The sequence below is a fragment of the Corvus moneduloides genome, chromosome 20 (assembly GCF_009650955.1).
Source record: "Corvus moneduloides isolate bCorMon1 chromosome 20, bCorMon1.pri, whole genome shotgun sequence".
Classification (NCBI taxonomy): domain Eukaryota; kingdom Metazoa; phylum Chordata; class Aves; order Passeriformes; family Corvidae; genus Corvus; species Corvus moneduloides.
In genome coordinates, this window is record NC_045495.1 from 7796016 (window position 1) to 7817256 (window position 21241).

The following is a 21241-nucleotide window of genomic DNA, read 5'->3' on the forward strand; positions in this document are numbered from 1 at the left end:
TTGGGGACAGTATTTAGTGTCCTTCCTGTGCCCATCATGGGATTTTCTCGAACATTCTCCATGTGTTATGCTGTGCATGTCCCCTTTGGCTGATCTTCTCAAGAGTTGTTCCAGCTCCAGCCCACTGAGCCCAGTGAGCTGGTTGGAGATACTTCTGTTCATGAGAGGAGTTTGTACAATCACACCTTAACTTCTGCTCTCTTCTTGTTCAGATAAGGTTCAAACCAGGCAGAGGTACTGCCTCCAGGGGCCCCAAACTGGTGGCCATAGATATTTGTTAAGTGTTGCCTCTGGAGTCTAATGAGAACCAAAGTGTCAACAGTGATCCCTCATAACACATGTGATTTAGCAGAAACTAAGTTCTTCGTGCTATTGCCCTGGTGCTTTTTTCCTTCCTCTTTGCCTCTAGCAAAGCTTTGAAAGCTTTTGCTTTGAGAGCTTTTATGTTTTTCAGGCTTTCTATGAGCTGAGCCTGATCTGTCAGGCCCATTACTTGTGAAAGAGCTGTAGCAGCCTTGCAGACTGAGCCACAGTGATGGCTGAGGCTGAACAAGTTTCACAGTTCATTACACATAAGCACTCAAGTTTGTCTTGTCTCTGCAACTGCTCAGGGTGTGGTCTGTCAGCCTTCTCTGGTAGCAAATAAAAATTTCTTCTTGGGTGTGCTTTAGACTTTTCTGGTTGGTGGCACCCAGAAACTTCAGCTGAAAGTTTGGCTGAAGAATCCAGGGAGCTTTTATTGAGCACAGGATATGTGGGATCATGTCTCCTGCACACATCCCCTACACCAGCTGTGTGGGAGAGCCACACTTGGGACCTCAGGGCTACTGAGAGCTGAGGATGGCTGAAGGTCCATGGTATGTGACTTGCTGGATCTTATTTTGCCAGCTTATGTCCTCAGTTTCTGTTGTGGTTTCTTTTGGGGCTTTACTCAACCTCCCCCTTTAACCTTCAGGAGTTTTAATGAAGTTCACATGTCCTTGTCCTTTGTTGCCCTGGGGCCCAGGCTGAAAGCCCAAAGTTTGTGATAGGAGGGTTTGACAATGGGGTCAGCAAGAGTTGCATCACTGCTGTCTTATTTGCTTGGGTTGACTGTTCCCATTCAGGCATCTGTCATGTATTTAAGGGTCCCTTTTTGTATTATGGAGAGTTTGGCCAATCAAGACTCTGCTGGAGAGTGTGAGCAGAACAGTGAATTCCAGCATCACCTGCAGTTTTCCTTCCCCAGGTAGCAGAGCACTGCTGGAAGGCTGATGCTGGAATAAGGGCACTCTTTATTCCCAGTTATATTGAGCTCCATGCACGTCATGCGGCCCTGGAAGGCTGTGCATTAAGGTCTGTAGATGCTTCCTGTTTAGAGAGATGCTGTTTATATTGAACACACTCCATGTGTCTGCTGCTGTGTTTGCTCCAGCAAAGAGCACAGCAGCAGCTGGGAAAAATGGGGAATTTGTGGAGGCAGCTGTGTGGTCCCACAGGAGCTGTTAGTGCCCTTAGTGGGACACTTAGTGGGGTTCTCATACTGCCAAGTACTAAAACATCAGTGCCTCACACTTCCTAAAAATATATATATACATTTTTTGATTTATTTTTTGGGCAAAAGCATGACTTTGGCTTCTTTCTGCAAAGCAGCAGTTCACTGGGCTCTTTTTGGTCCTTAAGCACTTACCACCACTCCTGTGCTTTTGAGCTTATCCACACTAGTGCAGCCCCTCTGGGTCTGTGAGGGGGCTGGGGTATTGTAAAAAGGGATGAAGATGTGGGCTCATTTCTTTATGTTCTGTGTGAGACCTGCAGAAGCTGAGCAGCAGATGGAGGTTCTGTGCAGGTTGCATTCCCGCTGAGGAAGGTGTGTAAGCAATGGGGTTCACTCAGGTTTAATCTTCACAGGGTGTAAACCTGCGATCTAAGTTGTCCCAGAAGTTTCCTTTCTGTAAATGCCTTTTCCTGGTGCTTTGACTTCCTTCTAGGATGTCTCCTTATACCAAAACCTCTTTTTCCTTGATTCACAGGCTCACCTTTACACAAGCAGGGTACCACATCCACCACCAGCGCCGAGAAGTCGGGTTCAAAGGTTGCCGAGGTGGGCGATGATTTCCTGGGAGACTTTGTGGTGGGCGAACGTGTCTGGGTGAATGGAGTGAAGCCAGGTGTGATCCAGTACCTTGGGGAGACGCAATTTGCTCCAGGCCAGTGGGCAGGGGTTGTTCTGGATGACCCAGTGGGTAAGAATGACGGCTCTGTCGGAGGAGTGCGATACTTTGAGTGCCAGCCGCTGCAGGGGATTTTTACGCGACCATCCAAGCTGACGCGGCAGCCGGTGGCTGAGGGCTCAGGGAGTGACGCCCCCTCCGTGGACTCCCTGACGGCTCAGAACTTGTCATTGCACTCGGGGACGGCCACGCCACCTCTGTCCACTCGCGTGATCCCGCTGCGGGAGAGCGTCCTGAACAGTGCCATGAAGACGGGCAACGAGTCTGGATCAAACCTCTCAGACAGTGGGTCTGTGAAAAAAGGGGAGAAGGACTTACGGCTTGGAGATCGTGTGTTGGTGAGTTGATTGTGGGGTCCCCCTGGAAGGGCAAAGGACAAGGATTTGTCCCCCCACCGAGTGTTCCTGGTCAGTTTCAGGACGAGAGGAAAGGAGGACAGGGTTGGTGGTGAGGTGTGGGATGGAGCATGGTCTTGGGAGATGCCGGGGCCAAGTAGGTGTGAAACGTCTACACTGTTATTTGGGTTGTTGTGTCTTCTGGACATGTCTCTCTTTCACACTGGTGCAGGAGTACATATTCCAAAGTACTTCTTGTATTGGACAAGTCCTGAACTGGAGAAAGATGTCAGAGAGAGAACAACTGAAACCCGAGGGAAATAGAAGCAAAACCATTTATGTTCTAATTTAGTGATACTCCATAATGGAGTGTATTATTTTGGCTTTCAAGGAATTTGCAGCGGTGTCATGTTGCATGTGGCTGTACATAGTTGGAAAGGACTTGCAAGAATCTCTCCTGTTGGTTGCTCTTTCTGGTGGTTCAGTTTTCTTATGTCAGATGTGACACAAACTCCTTTCCTGTACAGAAAGGAGCTTCCAGTAATTTTTAAAATATGGCAGGACTTTGGGAGAGATCACTGTTGTGATGGATGAGTCCTCCACATCTGATTTCTGTTGTTATTTTCATTATTTGGAATAGACTACCTGATGACTTTAAGCCAAAATGCCACACTTGCACTAGGAATGGGTTACTGGAAGTTTGCCACCTAGTTTGTCATTATTTGTGTCCTAGCAAAGGAGATGAAGAAGGAAGACTGATATCAAAGACAGGGAGACTGAGTTCTGTCCTGCAGCTCTGTAAGAGAGTCTGGTTTTGTTAGTGTGTGTGATACATAGTGTGGTATCAAATATTGGAAGAGCCAAGCATTTGAGCACAGATCTGTTGTGACTGAATCCCGAGTAGTATCTCTGGATCTAAAAGGTAAAGGTGACTCTGACTGACAGCCATGACAGGTTGCAGAGGGATCAGTCTTTGCACATCCTGGGTAATGTGAATCCCATTTAAAGTTATCCATGTAGTGTTTCCTTTTTGGGGCACCTGGTTCCAGTACCAGCAGTGGTTGTGGGGGAGGGCAGACAGACTGGACATCTGTTTAATGACAGGTGTCTGGTAGAACTGGCTCCACAGTCAACTGAATCAGGAGTGTGTGCAGGGACTGCCAGAGCCAATCCCAAATGTCCTTTTGGGACAAATGTTGGGTTGTCCAATAGTTTTTATTTTATTTATATAGAATGTCAACAATGTAAAGTTGGTTATTTTCAGAGGAGGGAAAGTGAAGATTGGTTCTGCTTATGTTCACTGGATGATACTTTGTAAACCTAGTGTGAATATGTAGGTTTGTAGAGGTGAGAGAGTTCTGTTTTCTCAAATTTTCCCCAAAACATGCACAGGAGCTGACACTTGCTCAAGGGTCTGTCTGCTTCCTGATTTCAGCAGAGTCGGCCTCTCATCCCTCCCCATCTCTAGTGGCAGCAAAGCTGCTGCTGTCCCTGCAGTCCCAGGACAGGGTGGGCAGGGAAAGGTGGCAGCACGGTTCTGTTTGCATGAGCATTGATGCTTCATGTTGGTGTGTTACAGCAGCCACACATGGGGAAAAATTAACCTGCGGATCTGTCCTCTTTTTGATCAGTTTGTTTGCTCCCATTTTCTCCTGTGCCTGTTACAGGGAGTGGGGGGAGTGTTCAGGTTAGAACTTAGGATTTTAGAAGCAGCAGTCATAGAATGCAAACTGCAAAATATAAAATCTATGTTCTTTCTGAACCGGGCGAACAATGGAATGATGTTCTCCAGACTTGTTTTACCCCTTTCTTCTCCTGACCATAACCCCTCTGAGACAGGACCTGTTCCCTGAACACTCTTCTCATGTCAGTGGGGCCCACACAGAGTGAATTTTGGCATAGCCACAGAATACAACCAGGGAGCATCTCTCCCCTGAACTTCTGTTGAGTTGTGTTTTGGGGATGGTTTGTGTTTTTTATTTGTTTTTAATGAGGGTGCATCCTTAAAAGCCTGCCTTCCCTTGCTTGCTGATTTCTCCACCTCAGATGTTATTAGATAAAGTTTGTGCTATGACTTGTTAGTGTAATAAATAGCTCCAAAAGAGCGAGCCTGGAATAAGCTTAGTCTCTCCCTGGTTCTAGCAGGAATGCTCAGCTTACAGAAACATCAGGAATTGTTTGCACGCAGTCATAGAGATCCAGGAAAAGAACAGATAATAACAAGAAGAAATAATCTGCTGTTATGGTTCATTCACATGTGCTTGGCTTGGCAGCTGACTTTTATTTTACTTATGGGAGATGTCAGTTAATCATGTTGGGTGTTGGAATACATAAACAATAATTCTGAATTAACCTGAGTTGCCTCAAGTTCCCTGAGCAAATCTTTGTTAATCCTCTATGGATTGGTACAGTTTTAGTTGTCTTTATTACTCTTAGTGTTTCCTTTTCTGAAAGAGTGTCTTTTCATTTGAGAGTGGCTTTTGGGTGCATGGGATCCACCAAAGGCTTTTCAGATGAGGGAGGATATGTGTTTTCAGTGGCTGCTTGTGATGGAGCACAAGGTTGCAGGGGACCTTTCCAGGTCGGCCAGATGGACACCTGGTTCTCTGCAGCCTGGCCATTTCCTGATAGTGCCTTTCTTTAACTTCGTTAAAATCTGTTATAGCTTGAAGACATTTTTGCTTTTCAGTTACTTTGTTCCAAGACCCTTTCTGACTCTCCAGCAGTTGCAGAAAGTGACTTTCAGCTTTCCATTAGGAGCTTTCCATTAGAAGAGTTAGATAATATTTGCCTTTGGCACTCAGACTTTTTCCCAGGATGTAAAAATTACATTAAAGAGATGAAAAATCCACCCTAATATTGTAGAACTCATCTCTTGAAGTCTAGCAAATAAATGTGGGACAATTATTAACCTTTGCTTTAGTGACAGTGGAGCTTCCTGAAGTGGGATAATTGCTGGAGTTCTGCTGATAATTGCTTTCTGACTTCCTGCAGGGAAAGAAGGGATGGAAAGAAACAGAGCAGTGGAGCATTTTCTGCCTGGGAGGAATTTCTGCTTGTTTTTTTGCCTAAGAAAATGTATTTTGCATTCTTTGTGGAGAGGCTTTCTTAGCAGCTGAATTCATTCCCCCTTCGATGCCATTGCTTTCTGAAGAAGTGGGGGAATGAGGTGGTTTTATTATATGTCAGCCTAAATAAAAAATAACTTAAACTAAAAAAATTCCTCTTAGAATAGGTGTTCTGCCCTTCAGCCATGCTTGTGTCTCTTAACTGGGATTGTGCACTTCAGCATTGAAGTGGAGTAATAAATAAGACTGTTTAAGGGCCAGGTTATATCCCAGTGGCTGGTTCAGTTGCTGAGGGGTATTGCCCCAGATACTTTTTGGATGGATTCCAGATTTGTGGTTCTGCTGGAACTTGCAGGTCTTCAAAGCCAGTGCAAATGCTGAAACAGCAGCACTTGCAGGGAGAGTCGATGAAGCAGCACCTCAGCTGATGTGGGGCAGGACTGTGTGGAGCCTGCCTGGGCTGCTGAAAATGGATCCTGGGCTTCCCCCTCAGTGTGTGGTTTTAATCATCTTGTCTGTCTGCTGCAAACTGCTTTTGCCTGCAGTGTGTTGCAGCCCCTGGCTCCTGGCAAATGATGGAATGCGCTCATGAATAAACGAATCAAGTTCTTTCCTCAGCATCCCCCCAGCACGTCTCTGCCACAGCCCTGCTTGGCCAGCCTGGAGCTGCAGAAAGCATTGAACCACCTGAGTGAGAAATAATTTCCTGAGAAGCTCCCTGGGCAGGAGGATTGGAACCTAAGCCCTTCTCCTTGGGCAGAGACAACTCACTGCTCTGCTGCCACCAAGTTCCTGAGCTATTTCAGTGCCTGAGACTGAAGCCTCACTGCTGGAAAGGCATGCAAGGTGTTACAAAGGAAGGATTCCTGCTCTTTATTTTCCTGATTAACTACTGGAGCTCTCCCAGTTTGTGGGGTCCTAGAGGTGCAGCAATGTTCCTGTGTGGCCTTTTTCAGACAAACAATCACCAGGCATATTCCCTTATTGCTAACCAGGCAGAAGAGAAGGAAGGATTCCATTCTGTAGTTCTATCAAGGCAGGATTCTTAGTATTCCACTGCCTGCTTAGAGCTCCATCCATAAGACCAGCAATTGCCATGTCATGACTAGAGAGTGTTGCAGAATGGCAAAGTGTGGGAATGATGGATCTCTGTCCCTATGGAAGTTTGTGACAGGCAGTGGGAAGTGCAGTGTTCCAGCTGTTTGCAGGATTCAAGAGACAAGAGAACACCTAGGACTCCTAGTTGGAGCTCTTTCCCTACTATAAATTGTTGCTGGAAAGGGGCTTTTTACAGGAGTGTGTAGTGTCAGGATAAGGGTGAACTGCTTCAAACTGGCAGAGTAGGGTTAGATTCTATGTTAGGAAAATATTCTTTGCCTGTGAGGGTGGTGAGGGCCTGGCACAGGTTGTCCAGAGAAGTTGTGGCTGCCCCATCCCTGGAAGGGTTCAGGGCAAGGTTGGATGGGGCTTGGAGCAACCTGGGATAGTGGAAGGTGTCCCTGCCTGTGGCAGGGGATGGAACAAGATGAACTTTAAGATCCCTTCTAACCTAAACCATCCTGTTTCTATGATTACCTGGGACTGCAGTGAAACAAAGAGTGAAATAAATAGCCTAAAGCAGCCTAACATTAGTACATTAACCTTTAGAGGCTCTTCGTGCACACCCTCCTAACCATTCATTTGGACTGAGACACTGCCTGGCCCTTGTCTGCTGGGTGCAATATCTGTCATTAAATAGGAGTTGTAAGTGGCCTGTGGTGGAGCAAACTGTGTTACTAACGTGGGCGGGCTTGGTATCGGAGACAGCCCCAAGAGAGGATGCTGTAATTCCAGGCTTTCCTCTTACACCACCTCCCTAGGATATTATTTTCTCACTGGTGCCTGACAGATAAATGCACAGAAATGTCTTGCATCAGCAGCGCTGTCAGACTCATCACTGTGCAATGCTGACTTGTGCTGTGGGGATGGGTAGGCACAAAGATAAAGTGGTTGGATGAAAAGAAAATATAAAAAATTCCTGTAGCTTCACATATGGAGGGCTGGCCTGTAATTCCTGGCTGTCTGTTTCTCCCCTCACCCTAAAAGCCAGTTCTGGCATTCTCAGATGACATGGTATTTTTCCGATCAGATAAAGCTGCTGATGGCCAGATGCCACAAGTTGTATTTACAGATAAACCAGACCACAAGCCAGATCTCCACCTTTCACTAGCTGCTGAACACTAGCCCTGGCTAGTGGGACACTAGCCCTAGCTGGGACACAGCTCTGGTATGTGATGGCCACATCTCCCATAGGTACACACATTTACCCCCTGGCATTTACAGGTCATTATTTCAGGTGATCTGTAGTAGCTGGACCCACAGCCTGTGCCTTTGCCAAAAGCACCCTCTATAAATCAAGTATTATTGTACAGTGGTTTTCAATGCTTGGAAGAGCTAAACTGTGTGTGATGGAAAAACACAGCTCCTGCCTCTCTCAGCTTGGGTGGAAATAGGATCCTTTACTGTGTGGATGAGTATGGGGAGGGGGAAATAAACCCAGCCAGTTATCCCCAAGGGAAAGGATGGTTGCTCCAGCTTACAGGCTGGATAGAGCCTGCAGGTACAGCTCAAACCAGAACAAGCCACACTTGTCCAGTTAAGGTGATTTCCAAGTTCTTGTTGGCATCATCCAGTAACAGAGTGGAATAAGCTGATGTGCTGCACACAAAAAGTAGTTGAAGGTCCTCAGAGTGTAAAGCAAGTGTCCTGTGTGTGCTCTTTTTCCCCCACCCCCTTCCTCCTTCTTCCCACAGGCGAGCAGCAGGAGAGTGCCATGGCTCTGCTGGGACCCAGCATAGGACATGGGAGCTCTGCAGAGGAGGCTTGTCTGTGTGCTGGGCACTTTATGTTCCCACCTCCACCCTCTGGTCAGCAGCCCTGTCTTGTGGAAACGCTTTGAAAATCAATTAAATGGGTAAATTAGAATGTCAAACAGAAAGTACAGCGTTACCTCTGGGTTTCTGCATGGGAGTATGCTCAAGCAGGTGCCTCAGCCATTGCTGACCCCTGAACGTGCGTGACATGGTCAGGGACAGTCCCTGTTGGCCTGAAAGACACAGAGAATTCTATTTTTCTCTTCTTCCTGAGCAGTATTGGAGTGTATCACAAGCAGAGCAATGCCCACAGGCCCTAGAGTGAGGGCAGCTCCCAAGACGTTCTTGCTTAGAGCAAGAAACTGCGGTGGGATGAGCAGGGCCACAAGGAGCAAAGAGCAAACACAGGCTGGAGGGGGTGTTAATTTGGTAAATAGTTTAAATGATATATTAGCTCTGATGAAGACAGTGTCTGGAACGATTAGCATGATTGTCTTTTCAGCCCTGGGATACTGGTCTGGATCCCATTTTGTCATTTTGATGGGAAAAGCATAGTGACATGTGATGTCAGTGATACTACAATTAGCAGAGAAGGTGTGTAGATGTCCTTCCATGACTGCATGTTGCTGCTCTGATTCACCAGTAGATACAGACCTGCTAAATATCCTTGGCTTCATTTTGTTGTGAAGGTGAAGCCCAAGACTGTCCCTTGAAACTACTGGAGATCTTTCACTGGGGAAAGGACCAGTTAGGAAGATAGCCTTTGATTAAAGGCAGGAAAAAGGGGGAAGAGACCTTCAGTCTGGAGCTGAATGTTCCAGGAGCTGCATGTTCCAGGAGCTGCAAGGTGTGTGGCTCGGAGGCTGCTCAGCTCCAGCTGAAGAGGAAGGGCTACCATGAGCTTGTTTAAACTTAACCATAAGTGTTTTTACCTGAAGTGGAGAAACTTGGAGTGTTGAGATTGGTCAAAATAATCTCCAAAACAAAAAAAATCTAGTATCACTGTGTCAATATTGTTTCCATTTTTTGGAATTTCCAGAAAGAGCTCTTTTTAGCTGCTTCATGCTTGGTGGTTGTTGTTGTTGTTTCTCTCAAAACAACTGTAAAAGCAATAACACTTTATATTTGGTAAAACCCCATTCTCTTGGGCATGAATAATCTCAGCAATAGTTTTGGTAAGGTAACTATTAAAGGCTTCTCAGAAAAGCTCAGGGAGTTTGGTTCATTTTTGAGTGAAATGGCTCTAAAAGCCGTGACATGTCTGAACTGAGGTTGATGGCAGCCTTGCTAATTCTGTGCTGTCTCAGGCTTTAGCAGAGAGGGGTTGCCCTCTCCACTTTGTCCTTGCTTCACTCCGGACACTGGGCATGATGAAGATGTGGCTGTGCCTGACCAATGGGCCAGGCTGAGAGATGCAGACAAATTCCCCATAAATTCATGACTTGCAGTGGCACTGATGCCAATGTCAGTCTGGGATGTTCTGGGTTGAGATCCTCTGGTCTGCATGCCATAGGAGCCATCCATGCTTAGCTGCTGTTCATACCTGGATTATAGATAGTGGTATCCAAGCCAGGCATGGGCAGAAGGGATGGCTGTGAGCCCCCATGAGTTATACCATGCCATTACTAACTTCCTTGGCTGCCTTGTATCCTCTCCCAAGGTGATACCTCTGACTTATTGAAGGGTCTGATAGAATAAAACATTCTGTTCTGATGAGACCATTTCATACACAGACACAACCTGCTGATTGGCTTCTTCAAAGCATTTTTTATTTTAGCAGCATTAACTGAATAAATCTGCATGTCTGAGTTGGGTGAATTTTATGGACTCTCCATCCATCAGAGTTTTTGCATGCCTGCCAAAAGATGGGAAGCTCAACAAGAGGCTCAAGCACTGGTATGTAAGTGTGATAGCCTGATCTTGGCTTCTAACTGCACTGCCAGTTGGGCTGTGGGGAGCCCAGGCTCTTGGAGAGCAGATGTGTCTGTCCTGGCTTGGGGGAGAACGTGATGCTGTATGGCAGGGCGTGTTTTACAGAGAGGATGGCAGAATAATTAACGTTCAGAAGTGAAAATAGAATACACTGCTCTGGCAGGCGGGAATCGTGTGGCCATTCAGGGAAGTGTGTTGGATCTGATCTGTGCTTAGGGTCTTCTCTGACATGGGGCTTTTGGGTGGGAGCATGACCTGCATTCTTACTGCACAGTTTTAGTGTTGGCATAAATAAGCTGTGTATCAGGTCAGTAGGGGTAGTTTATTACTCTCTTGGTTGGAAACAGCTTTCTCAAATAAAAATACTGCTGGGGACATAACTGAGTGGTCCTTTGTGTGGATGGAGGAGTGAGACCCTGCAGTAGATGCCACTGCCATACTGATGGAGGGGGGTCATTGGTTTTTTTTAAGATTTACATGAGTCTCTGTCAGGGTCATATGGATTGGTAAAGGAAATATCTGACTCAACATCTGGAATTAAAACTCCATAAAAATAAAATTGAGGGGGCACACCAGAATGGGAAGTTCCTATGAATGACATTAAGATTAATTACACTTATATGGAGTTCAACCTGCAGCTAAAGAAATGTATTAGAATGGCATTAAATCATTGCATTAAGAGGCTAAATTTGTATAAACTCAAATCAATCAAAGTAGGCATTGGCATTTAACTGTGAGTGATAGGTAAAGAATTCACTGCAACTGTTCAAATCTGTAACTTGCTAAGTACCTAATACTGAAATCGAATTGTCTTTTTACTCCTGGGCACAATGTAGGACCAGAAACCTTTCTTATGATCCTTTTCCTGCTGGCAAATATTTTACTCTATTCTGTAACAAAGAGAACAACATCCCCAAAGATTTTCTTCCATGAGCAGCAGCGCTTTGAATCCCTAGTGAGAGAAATTCCAGAGGACTAACCCAAGCTGTATGCTGCAGCCTCCCAGGACTTGAGGTAGGACCCAGGCTTTAGAGCTGTGCCGTTTGGTCCATAAAGGTGCAGTTATTTTTAGTCTGGGAAAACTCTTTTTTCCTTTGCATAAGCAATTTTTTAGGGATTTAGAATTGGTAAATCTAACATGCCTACCCTGGAATACACAAACCCAGAGAGTTCAGCTCTCACTGTTTTCTGTAGGAAAGTAATACTCTGTTGATACCTTTTAATGTTGAATTTAATATTAAGAAAATTAATAACTGCAAGTAATTCAGGATGAAGCTGCAAATTTAATTTTAAACTTATTTTTAAGCTCTCTTCCTTGAATTTAGGTGTTAGCAGAGATAGGCTATAAAAGACTTAGATCATATACTGATTTACTTGTAGTATGAACCTTTAGAACCACCCTCCTTCTTTTCTGTCTCCCTTTTCTCAGCCTAAGTGTCTAAGTGGGAGTGTTTAGTGCAGAGGCAGCTGCTGCTCAGTGCCACATGCTCTCGGAGCAATGATCAAAATACAGCTCCAAAGGTTCCTGACTTTTGCCCTCCTTCAGCGTCCTCAGTAAGCTGGAAACTTTAAGAACTTTAAGTGTAAATTCAGGAGAAAAAGGTGTGATTTATTTTTATTTCTCCATGGTGGGGGAAGAAACCTGTGCTGGAGAATGCCTGGCAGTGAGCTGAGCCCCACTCGCATGCAGTTTGCCAGCACTGGGAATTGCTGTAGGAAGTGTAGATAAAAGTGGAGGCTTTTTCTGTACAAAACACCTCTATTTTGAACAGTTTTTACATCTTTAGCAAACCCTGCCTGGGAGCAAGCTGAGGAGCAATGAATGCTTTCCTGGCTCAGCTGTCCCCTTGCTGTCCTGTCCCAGTATTGCCCAGAACTGCTGGCTGAATGAAAACCTGTCAGTGCAGGTCATGGTTCTTCAGGCAAGGCAGGTACAAGCTGTGCCTGCAGGGCTTAAACTCCTTTGTGGCCTCACAAGTAACTTGGTGCAATTAGTTGACACCTTGAAATATGTTTTCATTATATTTACTCTGACATCTTCCAGGCAGGCAGTCCCAAAAGTGCGAGTTCATCAATTCACTTTTAATTATTGGAAAGACAACTTCAGTGCTGGGAGAACTTGGTGTGAGAACTATCTGCTGACAGAAAATACAGGTGTCTTGTCCCCCTCTCTAAATACTTGTCCCAGATTTAGTCCCCTTGTGTCAGTGCTAGTGCTGCCATCTCTAATCCTCAACATCTTATCTCTGACAGGTTGGTGGGACAAAGACGGGAGTCGTGCGCTACGTGGGAGAGACGGATTTTGCCAAAGGAGAGTGGTGTGGTGTGGAGCTGGATGAACCCCTGGGAAAGAATGATGGGGCGGTTGCTGGTACAAGGTACTGTGTGCTCTGAACCCCAGCCTGGGTCCTACACACCTCCTGGGGTGGCTGGGGGGCAAATGCCATCAGACCTGGGAGGAGCGTTAGGGCTGTGTTTGGTTGGACATTGTGGGTTGGGGAGGAAGAGTCTAATTTTGAGTCTTTTAGGCTTTCGGATAACCTTGCAGGGAGATCAATACAAACCTCATCACTGGGGCATTCTAAAGCAGGATCAGATAACTTCTGTGAAGGAGGAACCTGAATGGCTTCAGGAAACAGGAGAAAGTAGGGAGAGAAGATAACTTACTAGTGGGATTTAATTTTTGCCAGAAATTAATTCTGTTGACTGTATTAGCTCCGCTTTCTACCACACATTCCTGTCATAAACATTCTTCTTGTGCTATAAGTCACCTTGTCAGAACTACAGAAGATAAAGATTTTACCTTCTTTTCTCCTCAGCTTAATGTTTTATTCTGTTCTTTCTGGGAACAAATTTCCAGAGATCTGAAAGAACAGTTGGTGGTTGTTTTCTGTCCTTGTACTAATTCTGTAGTGCGACAGGTGTCTGCTGATTGATCTTACCACTTCTGACTCCATAGGCACCTTCACTCTTTTCCAAAAAAGACCTTGTTACAGGTGCCTGTAAAACTAGGCAGGGACATCTCCCAGGCTTGCCGGGAAGCTCTTTCTGTTCATGTGGAATTTAGTTAAGGGAATGACCCAGGCCTTGGATCTTGAGCGTGGGGGTGTTCAAATCTGAATTATACAGCAGCTCTTTGACCCTGTTTCAAATACAGGTGCAACTGATTCCTTGTCCTACACAAGTTCCTTAAGTGGGAAATACTGTTGGTTTCCTGGAGCTTCTGAAGGCAGTCTGGCTTTAGGGGTGAGATTTATCTTTCACAGAATTAACTAGGTTGGAAAAGACCTTTGAGAACATCAACTCCAACCTATAACTTTGCCACTGAGGAGCTGAGAGTTCCTGCCTTGTTAGATCTCAGGTTCTGTAATAAAGGTTTTTTATGTTGGGTCAGCCTTGTTTTGTCCAGCAGCCATGTGCTTTCATTTAAATTACAAGAAAAGCTGCCTTGTTCAGTATCAGGGCAAGAAAGCAGTAAATGATTGGCAGCAGATGGCTGAGTTTCAGCCTGTTCTCAAAATAAAAGAATCAGGATGGTAGAGAATAAATAATGGAGTGATTGCAAGTCCCTGCTTTCTTTATCAGACAATTCAAACTATCTGGAAGATTAATCTTCAGGGTGCTCAGAAATGATTTATTGTCTCTGTGCATGTGGAAGGTGTGAAAGGCAGATGTGAGTGTAGTGTTCTGTCTGCCTCTCATCCTTGTACCTCTGTTGCTGTGTTTGAAAATCCAACTTTTGGAAGTCATCTGTCTTCTGAAACTGCTGCATCTTGGCTGAGGCTGCTCTGGTGCGTGCCCTGTCTGCAAAGGCTTCTCCTTTGTTTCACACTGTTTAGAGCAAGGCTGCAGCATTGTCCATGTCTGTCCTTTTGTGCCTTCATCCAGCCTTTTGATTTTCTTGTAGCATGTGCCCATTTCAACAGCAGTGGTTTGGAGAAGCTAACATCATAAAACCAACTTCCTTGGTGCATGTAGGCAACCCTCAGTCAGTCTTCCCTGTTTGCTGTGGCAGCGTGGAATTCTTGAGGCTGCCCTGATCTTGTCCTGCAAGATCTGGAGTCTGTGCTTTGGTGATGGGTTGCCATCTAGTGAGCATCCCTGGCCTGGTCAACAAGCCCAGCACTGCCTGCTGCAGCTACAAAAGGAGAGCAGAGCCAAAACTGGAGCTCAAGATACTGGAGGCTGGTAGAAGCAGCAGAGGCAGCAGGGAGCAAAAGGCATTGTCACCACCTTTGCTGTCATAGGCAACTCCAGTTGAGTAGGTGGTGAATTGGCTGAAATTTGTGGTGGGTCACTGATTTTCCTGCAGGTTCAGGTGTGGATGTACATCAAGAGAAGGCTGAAGGGCTGGGCTTTCCCAGCAGCTGTGGCTCTTCAGTGGAGGCTGCCTGCAGGCTGTGGATCAGTAGCAGTGGCCCAGGGGACAGGGTATCATTGTGGGGAGCACCTCTGTACATCAGATGGTGCTGATTTGCACTGAGGTTTGCTGCATCTGCTTTCCTGTCTGCACAGGAGACTTCAGAGGTGCTGGTGTGGTTTGGTTTGGTGTCAATTCCCCAATGCCAAGCAAGTTCTGTGTACTCATCTATAGTAATTTAAATGTTACCTGCTTATTTTACTGTTCTCCCTTCTCTGTCTCTGGTCCAGTGGGAGTCCTTGCTCACTAAACTGCCCAGACCTTTTACTTCTGCATAGTTTGTGACATGTCAGCCTTGGACACTGAAGATTTTTCCATCTCTTTCAACATTTCCTGTGCCGTTTCCCACCTGCAGTTGCATTGCCATCACACCGCCACTTTTCTTCCCCATTTCCATTCTGTAATGTGAGTATGGAGCTCCTCCACACTCAGTGAGAGCAGCTCTTGGTTTTCAAGTAGATTTTTTTTACTGCCAAGTGTTTTGGAACGAATTTCTGCTTCTGAACTATAAAAGCTAATTGCAACCACTTTCAATCTGGACTGAAAGAAAATGGGCAGACATAGTGATGCAAGTTTGGGCTTGCTAAGAGCTGTCAGAGGCTTTTAAGGGAATTAACCTTTGGGATTGTTGTGCAGCCAGGAGTACCAGTCTGTGCTTACACCAGGCAGAGCTGTGGAAGGGGCTGTTGGCCTGCCTGTGCCTGCTGGAATTTGGGAAAACTATGCTGAGCAGGGCTTTGGCAGGTTTGTAAGAGGTCAGCCTGTGGTATGGCTGGTTTTTGAAACCCAAGGGCCTCTGTTGGCAGGAAGCCGAGGAGGCTGAGAGATTTGGGGTTGTGGAGGGGTTGTTTAAAGTTTGTTATAGAAAAAAAATGGGTTTGAGCAGATGTTTGAAAATGAGTTTTATTCTCATCTGGCTGGAGATCAGGCTGTTCCCTGGCCTCCCAAGCACACAGGGGTCTGCCTGTGACACAGCTGTATGGCTGCCAGCACTTAAAAATAAAAGGGAGTTGGGGAAACAGCTGCTCACATCTGGAGAGAGAGAGAGAACTTGGGCTAGTAGAACTGTATTTGTGTAATTTAGTCATTAGAACCTGGTTTTTAATATTAAAATAGGACAGATTGTTTTATAACCCAGTATTTAGTCCTATTCTTGCTGGGAAGCCTGTGAGAAAGCTCTTATAGGAGCTTTTTATGTTGGCTGCTCCCCTGAAACAAGGGAATACAGTGCTGGAGGTGATCTGGTTTTTCTTGCTGCCGGGCAGCTGGCCAGCAGCAAAGGAACCTTGGTTTATGCTGGTCAGCCAAGGCCCTGTGGAGGAATTTCCAGGGTTTGACACTGAGTTTTGGCTCATTTTTATTCTGGAAGAGGGCTCTGGAGAGACACAGTCATTGGGCTCACTGCAGTTGTGGAAGAGAGCTTGCACTGTAATTATCTGATCCTCCCTTTTCCTCCATGCTTGCATCTTTCCAAGTTTGTTTGCATAGGAAACAGTTTCTCTGCCACCCCAAGGAGGTGGCACATGCTGGAGTTTGCTGTAATGGTATTTTTAGCTTCAAAGGTTTGAGCTGCCATTTTCTCCTGTTTTAGTAGGAAAGATTTTTACCCTGTGGAACATTTCTACAGAACTGTGTGATTCAGATCTTTTTATCTGACACGGCATCACAGGGTGGGTCAGGTTGGAAGGGACCACAGCTGGTCATCTAGTCCAACCTTCCTGCTCAAGGAAGGGTCATCCCAGAGCACATGGCATAAGTATTGTGTCCAGAAGGTTCTGGAAAATTCCCAGTGAAGGACACTCCACACCTTCTCTGGGCAGTGTTTTCAGGGCTTGGTCACTGTACAGGGAAGAAGTAATTCCTCGTGTTCAGGTTGAACTTCCTGCCCATGGCCTCTTGTCTCATTGCTGAGCCCCATGGAGTAGAGCCTTGTCCATCTTTGGACATCTCCCTGCAGACACACTTTACTGCATCACTATCTTCAAAGCAGGGTAAAGAGCACACACAAGTTTTGAGAAGGTTGGTTTGTTGTAAAGGTTGCTTGGTAGAGAAGGAGTGCTTGTGCTCTGGCTGTGTTCATGTTGTGGGATATGTGCTCTCCAGGCTACCAGATGTGTCTTTCCTGGCATCTCATCAAAGTGCACAGCAACTAGTGCTTGGCAATTACCTCACGTCTCCCTGCTAAAGCACCACAAATGCAAACATGGAGATTGCCAGTACTAAAAGTAGGAAGTGAGAATAATCCAACTACCTGTACACAGGAAACAATGTCACAGCAAATTACCCAGAGATGAGCTGTGGGCCGGGGTTTTGTACTGCTTGGCAGTGCCATTCTTCAAGGCTTGGGTGAGATGGATGCTCTGCCACTTCTCACATCTCCTGTATTCCAGGTATTTTCAGTGCCCACCCAAGTTTGGCCTCTTTGCTCCCATCCACAAGGTGATCCGGATCGGATTCCCATCAACCAGCCCTGCCAAGGCAAAGAAGAGCAAGCGGATGGCCATGGGAGTGTCAGCCCTGACCCACAGCCCCAGCAGCTCCTCCATCAGCTCTGTCAGCTCGGTGGCCTCATCAGTCGGGGGCAGGCCCAGCCGCAGTGGGCTGGTAAGTGGCTCCTGCATGGTCTCTGCAGCTTCAATCCACTGCTGTGACTCAACTCCACAAAGCGGGAGGGTGGGGTTTTCTTCCAGTGCAGCTGCTCCTTCACCATTGATGAGGTGAGGGGAATGGAGTGTGGGACAGTGTTGCCCACCTCACAAATAGCCTCCCTTCATGGACGCGGGGGCTGTACTGGACACCAAGCAACTGTGACCATTGAAGAGCCTGAAGTGTGATTTTCAGTGGGATGAATCTCAGTTCTGCTGTCAAGAGCAGGTTTATAAGGGATCCCTGCAGAAAAAGGACACTGTTTCCAGTCTCACATGGTCATGCTGCTGCACTGACCAGCTGTGCAAAGCTCCTACTGTGACTGTCTTATTGTGGAGGGTGACAATGTCGTGGGTCATATGCCTGGGGTTTTGGCAGTTGCTCAAGCAGGCAGAAAGCAGAGCAGGCAGTGATATTATTAAAAGCTCTGGCTGTGCTGTGGTGTTGCTGCAGAAGACCTGCAGCCCTCTTGGCTGGGGAAGAGGGTGTGCAGTGTCATTCCTGGGAGTGGATCGAACAACCCCGTACTGGTCTCCACTTGAAATCAGTCTGCCCAGCTGAGCTCACCTTTTGGGATTTCATCAGTTCAGGTCATCAATGAATTATATTTAAGAAGGTAGATGATACAATACATGATAATTTTTCCTGACCCAGTTCCCACCCCATGTTCTGTCCTTTGGGAAATGGTGCTTTCATTGCAGTGCAGAAGAGCAATTGAGCTTGTGAGCATTGTCCAGATGTTTCTCAGACTTAACCTCCCCTGTAGGGCCTAGAGCTGGAACTGCAGCTCTGTTCAGCTGAATAAATGTTTAGGTGAGCAGCATTCCAGATTTAACAGGGGACTTCAACTATTCTAGACTGGAAAGGACACAGCTTTACCCCATCTCTTTTAACTCTTTTCCCAGCTGACAGAGACCTCTTCTCGATATGCCCGGAAAATCTCTGGTACCACAGCTCTCCAGGAGGCACTGAAGGAGAAGCAGCAGCACATTGAACAGCTGCTGGCAGAGCGTGACCTGGAGCGGGCAGAGGTTGCCAAAGCCACCAGCCACATCTGTGAGGTGGAGAAGGAGATTGCCATCATGAAGGCCCAACACGAGCAGGTAGGAGGTGATAAGGCTTTTTATCACTAGCTGTCAAGTGTCTGAATATTTGATATCCCCTGAAAGTGTCAGATCATAAAGTTACCCCGTGTGTGAAACTTGGGTTCTGAATTTCTGCCTTTTATGTGGTGAGTTAAGCTGAGGTGTTACAGTGGGGATTCTGTAACACGAAGTATCAAACAAGGAGTCCCGTGGAAAAGAAACATATATGGACCGATTCTTGATAGCTGTTTCAGAGATGTTTATTTCTCCAGCTGCATGGCTGAGGATCTGCTGAGGAACTGTTCAATCACGGGACCCGAGGGTCCTTGCCCTGCGCAGGGAAACACAAAACAACCCATGGGGAACGAGGCTGACCAGGGGCAGGGAAAACCTTGTGCCTTCCACCCAGGGCTCCTCTCCCAGGACCACATGGTGGGGAGGGAGGGACCCCGACACTGAGGCTCTTTCTCCACTCTCCCAATGTCACATGTGCTGTCTCTGCCCCGAGCCAGGAGCAGGAAAATAGCTGTGCCAGATAAGAGGCAATGGATAGTTTGTGTCTGGTGGATCAATACATTTCAATGCTGAAATGCAAGTGGAAGGCAAATTTGTTCCCCCCAGCCACTGAATCTAGCTGTGACTGTGACTGCATTGCAGTGATTTTGTGGTGCTGAGAACACCAGCTCAGTTCATATGCCACTGCTTTCCCACCAGAGAGGATGTTTTTATCACGTTAATGAAGTCAGGAAATCTGGAAGGAAAACAGGCTGATCATATTAGGTTGGTGTGTGTTTGTTTGTTTTTTGCACAAGCATTTGTACAGAGGATATTTTATGTATTCAAATGCTTAAAGAGAGATGTGTTTGTGCTATTTGTCAGTATGTGGTTCTTCAATGTCTTCTTATCTTTAATACAGCTGCACAGAGTGTGCCTCCAAGTTAACAAGGTGGAAAATGGCCGTGAGTTCTAACTTCCAAGGCCTTTTAAGGTCCAAATTACCCAATTATGGAATGTAAAGTAATTTGGTTTTACTTATAATCCAATAACTAACTATTCATGATCTGCACTGTGGGTTTTTTGACCCAATATCAGAACACCCAGATTTGTGAAGAAGAAGGAGAAAAGAAGAAGAAATCCACACCTCCATATTGTTACACATATATATATTATTATATCCCAGAAACCTAAATTCTCTAAACCCGGGGTTCCAACATGCTCTTGTTCTAAATTCCTTGCTCATGCTTATAAACCCGAGTGAGCTACCTGGGAACAGGGATGGCACTGTACATTTATGTGGTAGGTCACACCTGCCTGTCAGAAATGCAGGAGAAGTTGGGAAATCAACTGCAAGCTGACTTTCTTCTTGTGTATCGTGTTTTCCAGTAATTATCAGTAACAAATGAATTAACAGAAGTCTGAAATGTCTCTCTTGCTTCATGTCTGGGGCTGAATTGCACTGATAACCTCTGACCAGATTTTCAGAACTTTTCAGGCTTCAAGTTCTTAACTCTAATCAGAGCTGGGTTCTTCAAAAGGTTCAGGTCAGAGAGGCACTGAAGCATGGATCTCTTACAGCTGCTGGAGACTGAGCAGTTTTTGTTGTCTCCATCCCTACATCCTGTGCTCTTCGGAAAATGTGCTCTTACCACAGCATCCTCTGAAACAGATCATCAAAACTTTCTGCTCCCTAGTTCTGACCCTTTCTTAAACAGCTTTGTACTACTTCAGAAATGGCTAGCTTTTGTGTCTCAGGCTTATTTTTTGTTCCAGTATGTCACAGAGGCAGAAGGAAACCTCCAGCGAGCACGAGCCTTGGTGGATGGGATGCAGAAGGAGAAGATTGAGCTGTTGAACCAGCTGGAAGAGGAGAAGAGGTAAAGCAGGAGTGGATGGGTGTGAGGGAGGTGAAGTCATGTGTGGCAGTGATAAAGCCTTCAGGTGGCTTTGGCTTAAGGATACAGTATGAAATAAGATTTGGATCATAAACAGGCATGTGCACGTTGGGCCATCACAGACCCTCCTGTACAACCTGGATTTGCTAAAGACCCCTTCTTCCCCTCCATTTGTGATGGGCTGATCTTGAGGATGTTTTTTGTGAGGAAGGGAAGCCAAACTGGAGTACAACCTCACTGTAGTGTGATTCACCATCTCCCCATATCGCAGAGGCCCCCATCCATGCATATATCATGGTGCATACTTTTCCTCTCTAGGTAAGAGTGGAGATCTGCATGTCATTCTTGGAGTCCAGTTGCTCCATGTATATAATTAAGCTCTTCAGTGGGAATAGGAAAACATTTCTATGTATTAAATAACTGAAAACAGTGTTGATTTCAATTGACTGATGCCCCTCTGAGGATGAAATGTTTTTCATACATAAGTCTCCCCCTACTCCTGGTAGGCAGCTGACTTTCCCAGCTCCAGGAGGCCCTTTAACCCAAGACAGCTGAGTTTTCCCCTAAATATCAGCAGATACCTCCCTCCTCTAAATAGAGGAGGTTTAGACAAGGAAACTTGTTTATGGAGTTCATTATGTACACTCACAGCTATTTTTATCTCTAACAGAATCAGAGTCCTTACATCTGCCTACCAACTAAACATCCTCAGCCTTTTTTTTTTTATCAGTAAAGAGGAAAAGAGGGCTGAGTCTAACAGAAAATTGGATTATTGTCTACTGTTACTGGCTTCTCTCT

The 21241-nt window shown here is 46.0% G+C and overlaps 1 protein-coding gene across 13 annotated transcripts in view; it reads left to right on the forward strand.

Moving 5' to 3' along the window:
- CLIP2 (CAP-Gly domain containing linker protein 2) overlaps positions 1-21241 on the forward strand; it is a 100487-nt gene that overhangs the window by 56051 nt on the left and 23195 nt on the right. For all 13 annotated transcript variants that reach the window (XM_032129704.1, XM_032129708.1, XM_032129703.1 and 10 more), the window contains 5 exons: positions 2013-2551; positions 12654-12778; positions 17211-17424; positions 18372-18569; positions 20322-20425. In XM_032129704.1, the coding sequence (XP_031985595.1) occupies positions 2013-2551; positions 12654-12778; positions 17211-17424; positions 18372-18569; positions 20322-20425 (1180 nt within the window). The remainder of the gene's footprint in view (positions 1-2012; positions 2552-12653; positions 12779-17210; positions 17425-18371; positions 18570-20321; positions 20426-21241) is intronic.